At 50.2% G+C, this 8241-nt stretch overlaps 1 protein-coding gene across 1 annotated transcript; it reads right to left on the bottom strand.

Annotated features, from left to right (window-relative positions):
- Nucleotides 1–3811: 3811 nt before the first annotated feature.
- On the bottom strand, nucleotides 3812–7468 carry LOC138851136 (uro-adherence factor A-like). The gene is made up of 2 exons (XM_070079755.1): nucleotides 4814–7468; nucleotides 3812–4672 (listed from the first exon to the last, which is right to left on the bottom strand). The coding sequence occupies exons 1-2, from the start codon at nucleotides 7445–7447 to the stop codon at nucleotides 4319–4321; spliced, it is 2988 nt and encodes a 995-aa protein (XP_069935856.1). The 5' UTR covers nucleotides 7448–7468; the 3' UTR covers nucleotides 3812–4318.
- Nucleotides 7469–8241: the final 773 nt, after the last annotated feature.

Here is an 8241-nt window from a genome sequence, read left to right as displayed (position 1 = left end):
TTAGGTAAGTGGGGAAGGGAAGACATCCGGGAGCGAACGGATGAATTCCTGGATACATGAACTTGGGGAAGGCTGTTGTTGAGGCTGACCTTGGGTAAGTGGGGAAGGGGAGACATCCGGGAGCGAACGGATGGATTCCTGGATACATGAACCTGGGGAAGGCATGAATACTAGCAGTTGAGGCTGACCTTAGGTAAGTGGGGAAGGGGAGACATCCGGCGGCAGACGGATGGATTCCTGGATACATGATCCTGAGGAAGGCAAGAATACAGCTGACATCGGGGAAGTGGGGAAGGGAGTCCACTCAGGTGACACAAGTGGACTCCTGGAGACACTGATCCGAGGAAGGCACTGACCTAACTCGCTGACCTTAGGTAAGTGGAGAAAGGAAGACATCCGGGAGCGAACGGATGGATTCCTGGATACATGAGCTTGGGGAAGGTTGTTGTTGAGGCTGACCTTATGGACGTGAAGAATGGGAGACATCTGGGAGCGAACTGATGGATTCCTGGATACCTGAACTTGGGTAAAGCAAGAATACAGGTTGGTGAGGATGACCTTGGGGAAGTGAGAAAGGGAAAACATTCGGAAGCGGACGGATGGATTCCTGGACACATGAACCTGGGGAAGGCGAGGGGAGGGGGGGACCTTAAAGACGAACCACTGGCCTCCACGTGGCAAGGTCTGGTAACACTGGCCTCCACGTGGCAAGGTCTGGTAACACTGGCCTCCACGTGGCAAGGTCTGGTAACACTGGCCTCCACGTGGCAAGGTCTGGTAACACTGGCCTCCACGTGGCAAGGTCTGGTAACACTGGCCTCCACGTGGCAAGGTCTGGTAACACTGAGGCTGACAGTGGTCGCAAATAATATTATAATTTTACTAATAATATTGTTATTAATTGTTATTTATAATTCATATTTATATTCCCACTGCAGCCTTCCTGACAGTAGCCACAGTGGTGTTATTCCCACTGCAGCCTTCCTGACAGTAGCCACAGTGGTGTTATTCCCACTGCAGCCTTCCTGCCAGCAGCCACAGTGGTGTTATTCCCACTGCAGCCTTCCTGCCAGCAGCCACAGTGGTGTTATTCCCACTGCAGCCTTCCTGACAGTAGCCACAGTGGTGTTATTCCCACTCCAGCCTTCCTGCCAGTAGCCACAGTGGTGTTATTCCCACTCCAGTCTCCCTGCCAGTAGCCACAGTGGTGTTATTCCCACTGCAGCCTTCCTGACAGCAGCCACAGTGGTGTTATTCCCACTGCAGCCTTCCTGACAGTAGCCACAGTGGTGTTATTCCCACTCCAGTCTCCCTGCCAGTAGCCACAGTGGTGTTATTCCCACTGCAGCCTTCCTGACAGTAGCCACAGTGGTGTTATTCCCACTCCAGTCTCCCTGCCAGCAGCCACAGTGGTGTTATTCCCACTCCAGCCTCCCTGCCAGCAGCCACAGTGGTGTTATTCCCACTGCAGCCTTCCTGACAGTAGCCACAGTGGTGTTATTCCCACTCCAGTCTCCCTGCCAGCAGCCACAGTGGTGTTATTCCCACTCCAGCCTCCCTGCCAGTAGCCACAGTGGTGTTATTCCCACTGCAGCCTTCCTGACAGTAGCCACAGTGGTGTTATTCCCACTGCAATCTTCCTGCCAGTAGCCACAGTGGTGTTATTCCCACTCCAGTCTCCCTGCCAGTAGCCACAGTGGTGTTATTCCCACTGCAGTCTCCCTGACAGTAGCCACAGTGGTGTTATTCCCACTCCAGTCTCCCTGCCAGTAGCCACAGTGGTGTTATTCCCACTGCAGCCTCCTGACAGTAGCCACAGTGGTGTTATTCTCACTCCAGTCTCCCTGCCAGTAGCCACAGTGGTGTTATTCCCACTGCAGCCTTCCTGACAGTAGCCACAGTGGTGTTATTCTCACTCCAGTCTCCCTGCCAGTAGCCACAGTGGTGTTATTCCCACTCCAGTCTCCCTGCCAGTAGCCACAGTGGTGTTATTCCCACTGCAGCCTTCCTGACAGTAGCCACAGTGGTGTTATTCTCACTCCAGCCTCCCTGCCAGTAGCCACAGTGGTGTTATTCCCACTGCAGCCTCCCTGACAGTAGCCACAGTGGTGTTATTCTCACTCCAGCCTCCCTGCCAGTAGCCACAGTGGTGTTATTCTCACTCCAGCCTCCCTGCCAGTAGCCACAGTGGTGTTATTCTCACTCCAGCCTCCCTGCCAGTAGCCACAGTGGTGTTATTCCCACTCCAGTCTCCCTGCCAGTAGCCACAGTGGTGTTATTCCCACTGCAGCCTTCCTGACAGTAGCCACAGTGGTGTTATTCCCACTGCAGCCTTCCTGACAGTAGCCACAGTGGTGTTATTCCCACTCCAGTCTCCCTGCCAGTAGCCACAGTGGTGTTATTCCCACTGCAGCCTTCCTGACAGTAGCCACAGTGGTGTTATTCTCACTCCAGCCTCCCTGCCAGTAGCCACAGTGGTGTTATTCCCACTGCAGCCTTCCTGACAGTAGCCACAGTGGTGTTATTCCCACTGCAGCCTTCCTGCCAGTAGCCACAGTGGTGTTATTCCCACTGCAGCCTTCCTGACAGTAGCCACAGTGGTGTTATTCTCACTCCAGCCTTCGTTCATTATGTGTTCGCGTCAAGTTGACTGTGTGTACTCACCTATTTGTGGTTGCAGGGGTCGATTCATAGCTCCTGTGTGTACGTCTGTGCCTGCTGGTCACTGTACGTGCCCGTCAAGTTGATTGTGTGTATGTACGCCTGTGCCTGCTGGTCACTGTACGTGCCCGTCAAGTTGATTGTGTGTATGTACGCCTGTGTCTGTTGGTCACTGTGCGTGCCCGTCAGGTTGTCTATACGTGTACATCTGTCACTTCGTTCCTGTAAACACGTATATATGTGTACGTGTACATATGTCTGTCACTATACGTGTCCCTTTCACCTCGTCTATGTGTATATGTACGTCCTGGTCGGTCACTGTACGTGTCCGTGTCATGTACGTGTCTGTGTTTCTGTCTTTTTGCTTACATCTTCCCGTTTACTTTTGTTCTTGTCGGGTAAACATTAGAAGTACTTGCTTAAGATAACACCGAGTAATATGACGAGGTATGAACCCAGGAAGTGACCTTCACACACACACACACACACACACACACACACACACACACACACACACACACACACACACACACACACACACACACACACACATACAAACAAACATACACACACACAAACACACACATATATATACATACATAAGACAGAAACTGAGAACCTCTGTCCTAAACACATTTGATTCATGGTATAAGAGGCATCACCCATCAAAGACTAATGCCGTTCAGATATTTTAATTTTCATCAGAGAGAAGCGCTAAACCCATAGAATTCCTATAGCAGCTGGAAATAGGCTTTAAATTTTCAGCTGTCGTGTATGGTAACTAGGACTAAATTCTTACCTCTTAATCTCCCAAGAGTATTACCTCTTATTATTTCCCATTGTGGGGAACTAGTAAGAGATATTTCCCTGGGAAATATTACCTTTAATACTCTCAAGACGGAAAATTATTCATTATCTCAGAGATACAATATTCACCTCTATATCACTATTACTTAGTGACCACTTTACACTTATAAGAAATATTATTTCTCATAAAATAGCAATAATATCATTGAAAATTAAATAATAATAATAATAATAATAATAATAATAATAATAATAATAATAATAATAATAATAATAATAATAATAATAATAATAATAATGATGATAATAATAATAATAATAATAATAATAATGATGATAATAATAATAATAATAATAATAATAATAATAATAATGATAATAATAATAATAATAATAATAAGTCATAGTAATAAAAGTGAACAACTCAGTGTTGTTACAGTGTCACACCAGCTGGGTGAGCTTACACCAGCTGGGTGAGCTTACACCAGCTGGGTGAGCTTATACCAGCTCACTCTAGCTCTGTCATCTCACTCTGGGTCGGTTATCTCACTCTAGCTCTGTCATCTCACTCTGGGTCGGTCATCTCACTCTGGGTCGGTCATCTCACTCTGGGTCGGTCATCTCACTCTGGGTCGGTCATCTCACTCTGGGTCGGTCATCTCACTCTGGGTCGGTCATCTCACTCTGGGTCGGTCATCTCACTCTGGGTCGGTCATCTCACTCTGGGTCGGTCATCTCACTCTGGGTCGGTCATCTCACTCTAGCTCTGTCATCTCACTCTGGGTCGGTCATCTCACTCTGGGTCGGTCATCTCACTCTGGGTCGGTCATCTCACTCTGGGTCGGTCATCTCACTCTGGGTCGGTCATCTCACTCCAGGTTAGTGACCGCAAAACTTCACACCAGTTCTCCTTCCAACTTTCCTGATCCTCTTCATCAGTTTCTTTTTCCTCCTGGCCACCTTGATTTTCCTCCTGGAGACCTTGATTTTCCTCCTGGCCACCTTGATTTTCCTCCTGACCATCTTGATTTTCCTCCTGACCACCTTGATTTTCCTCCTGGCCACCTTGATTTTCCTCCTGACCACCTTGATTTTCCTCCTGATCACCTTGATTTTCCTCCTGGCCACCTTGATTTTCCTCCTGACCACCTTGATTTTCCTCCTGACCACCTTGATTTTCCTCCTGCCCTCCTTGATTTTCCTCCAGACCACCTTGATTTTCCTCCTGGCCACCTTGATTTTCCTCCTGGCCACCTTGATTTTCCACCTGGCCACCTTGATTTTCGTCCTGACGATTTATGCCATGGACACATTTTTTCTCTGCTTCAGGGAGGGCCATAGTGTCGGGGAGGGCCATGGTGTCGAGGAGGGTCATGGTGTCGGGGAGTGTCACGGTGTCGGGTAGTGTCACGGTGTCGGGTAGTGTCACGGTGTCGGGTAGTGTCACGGTGTCGGGTAGTGTCACGGTGTCGGGTAGTGTCACGGTGTCGGGGAGTGTCACGGTGTCGGGGAGTGTCACGGTGTCGGGGAGTGTCACGGTGTCGGGGAGTGTCACGGTGTCGGGGAGTGTCACGGTGTCGGGGAGTGTCACGGTGTCGGGGAGTGTCACGGTGTCGGGGAGTGTCACGGTGTCGGGTAGTGTCACGGTGTCGGGGAGTGTCACGGTGTCGGGGAGTGTCACGGTGTCGGGGAGTGTCACGGTGTCGGCGAGTGTCACGGTGTCGGGGAGTGTCACGGTGTCGGGGAGGGTCACGGTGTCGGGGAGGGTCACGGTGTCGGGGAGGGTCACCGTGTCGGGGAGTGTCACGGTTTCGGGAAGGGTCACGGTGTCGGGGAGTGTCAGGGTGTCGGGAAGGGTCACGGTGTCGGGGAGTGTCACGGTGTCGGGAAGGGTCACGGTGTCGGGAAGGGTCACGGTGTCGGGGAGGGTCACGGTGTCGGGGAGGGTCACGGTGTCGGGGAGTGTCACGGTGTCGGGGAGTGTCACGGTGTGGGGGAGGGTCACGGTGTCGGGGAGTGTCACGGTGTCGGGGAGGGTCACGGTGTCGGGAAGCGTCACGGTGTCGGGGAGTGTCATGGTGTCGGGGAGCGTCACGGTGTCGGGAAGCGTCACGGTGTCGGGGAGTGTCACGGTGTCGGGAAGGGTCACGGTGTCGGGGAGTGTCACGGTGTCGGGGAGTGTCACGGTTTCGGGGAGTGTCACGGTGTCGGGGAGTGTCACGGTGTCGGGGAGGGTCACGGTTTCGGGGAGGGTCACGGTGTCGGGGAGTGTCACGGTGTCGGTGAGTGTCACGGTGTCGGGGAGTGTCACGGTGTCGGGGAGTGTCACGGTGTCGGGGAGTGTCACGGTGTCGGGGAGTGTCACGGTGTTGGGGAGTGTCACGGTGTTGGGGAAGAGTTTGCTGTTATAGAAATACATGGTTTTCTGGAAGTGGAAGGGTTTGGTGTTGGGGTAGGGATTGGTGTTGGGGAAGGGCTTGGTGTTGGGGAAGGGTTTGGTGTTGGGGTAGGGATTGGTGTTGGGGAAGGGCTTGGTGTTGGGGAAGGGTTTGGTGTTGGGGTAGGGATTGGTGTTGGGGAAGGGTTTGGTGTTGGGGAAGGGTTTGGTGTTGGGGAAGAGTTTGCTGTTATAGAAGTACATGGTTTTCTGGAAGGGATAGGGCTTGGTGTTGGGGAAGGGATTGGTGTTGGGGAAGGGTTTGGTGTTGGGAAAGGGTTTGGTGTTGGGGTAGGGTTTGGTGTTGGGGTAGGGATTGGTGTTGGGGAAGGGTTTGGTGTTGGGGTAGGGATTGGTGTTGGGGTAGGGATTGGTGTTGGGGAAGGGATTGGTGTTTGGGAAGGGATTGGTGTTGGGGAATTGATTGGTGTTGGGGAAGGGTTTGGTGTTGGGGAAGAGTTTGCTGTTATAGAAATACATGGTTTTCTGGAAGGGATAGGGCTTGGTTTTGTGGAAGGGCCTGGCGTCGAGGAGGGGTTGGGCATCGGGGAGGGGTTGATCATCGGGGAGGGATTGGGCATAGCGGAGGTATTGGGCGTCGGGGAGGAATTGGGCATCTGGGAGAGGTTGGGCATCTGGGAGGGATTGGCCATCTGGGAGGAGTTGGGCGTCAGGAAGGTACGGTTTGGCGTCTAGGAGGGGTTTGGCGTCTAGGAGGGGTTTGGCGTCGGGGAGGGGTTTGGCGTCCAGGAGGGGTTTGGCGTTTGAGAGGGGTTTGGCGTTTGAGAGGGGTTTGGCGTCGGAGAGGGGTTTGGCGTCCGGGAGGGGTTTGGCGTCCAGGAGGGGTTTGGTGTCGGAGAGAGGTTTGGCGTTTGAGAGGGGTTTGGCGTCCTGGAGGGGTTTGGCGTCGGGGAGGGGTTTGGCGTCCGAGAGGGGTTGGTGGTGGAGGAAGGTGATGGTGTTGGTGAGGGAATGCTCACCACCAACACACACGGAGTCACCACCAACACACACGGGGTCACCACTCACCACAGCCACAGAGTTACATGAACTAGAAAAAGTTCTTTGATTCTTAACCCTGACCATACTTCTGAGAGTCGTGTAATACGTTCCTAATAGCATTAGGAAAAGCAGGAGAACCATCATCAGCTCGGAGGCTGAAGAAGTCCCCTGGCAAGATTCTTGGTTATTCTTGAGAACCACCTCCAAATGTCTGATATCCTGGTATGCCTGGTATCCTCTCAAGATGGTGCCCAGGACAGGACAAACTTTAGGATCCCACCAAGGACTTACCTGGCTTGTAGTGGACTGGGATAGGGTATAAAGGTCGCAGTTGAAAATCAACCTTATCTCAGGGAAGCGGCACATTTTCCAGAAAATAGAATAACAGGCTAAGGACGTTTCCTCGACATCCTTTAGTAGTAGCTCCCGGTCCTCTTCCATTTGTAGGACCCATTTATCAAAGGAACTATATAAATCAAGAGAAATACTGATAAACAGCAACACAGCTGCAGCGCAGATCAATCTTCTAAATAATTCCATTGTTTTAACTTAGATTTGAAGACTGGGGAAAACTAGAAGATAATAATATACAAGTTATTTAGCAAGAATAATGCCAATAATATCATATATGTGAGAAATATAGTGAGGTAAGAATAGTTGTTCTGCCCTTGTGTATAGTGAATGTGACAGATGTAGTGTATAGTGAAAGTGATGTATGTATAGTGATGGTGGTAAACGTAGTATACGGTGAAGGTGATAGATGCAGCGTATAGTGAAGGAGATAGATGTAGTGAATAGTGAAGGTGATAATGTATAGTGATGGTGGTAAACGTAGAATATGGAGAAGGTGATAGATGTAGCGTATAGTGAAGGTGATACTGTATAGTGATGGCGGTACATGTATATAGTGAAGATGATAGATGTAGCGTATAGTGAAGATGATAGATGTAGCGTATAGTGAAGGTGATACTGTATAGTGATGGCGGTACATGTATATAGTGAAGATGATAGATGTAGCGTGTAGTGAAGGTGATAATGTATAGTGATGGCGGTACATGTATATAGTGAAGATGATAGATGTAGCGTATTACAACTAGTACTACAACTTGTATTACAACTAGTACTACCACTAGTATTACAACTAGTACTACCACTAGTATTACAACTAGTACTACCACTAGTATTACAACTAGTACTACCACTAGTATTACAACTAGTACTACCACTAGTATTACAACTAGTACTACCACTAGTATTACAACTAGTACTACCACTAGTATTACAACTAGTGTGCTACTAGTATACAACTAGTGTGCTACTAGTATACAACTAGT

The sequence above is a fragment of the Cherax quadricarinatus genome, unplaced genomic scaffold (genome assembly GCF_038502225.1).
Source record: "Cherax quadricarinatus isolate ZL_2023a unplaced genomic scaffold, ASM3850222v1 Contig14, whole genome shotgun sequence".
Classification (NCBI taxonomy): Eukaryota; Metazoa; Arthropoda; class Malacostraca; order Decapoda; family Parastacidae; genus Cherax; species Cherax quadricarinatus.
Note: the sequence above shows the minus strand (reverse complement) of the source record. Positions and strands in the feature narration are given on the sequence as shown.

Bases quoted from the DNA above. Each gene is read 5' to 3' on its own strand.
- LOC138851136 (XM_070079755.1), bottom strand. From the start codon at position 7,447: ATGGAATTATTTAGAAGATTGATCTGCGCTGCAGCTGTGTTGCTGTTT. The intron at 4,673-4,813 runs GACACTATGGCC...CAAGGTGGTCTG, and splicing joins TCGACACCATGGCCCTCCCC to GAGGAAAATCAAGGAGGGCA.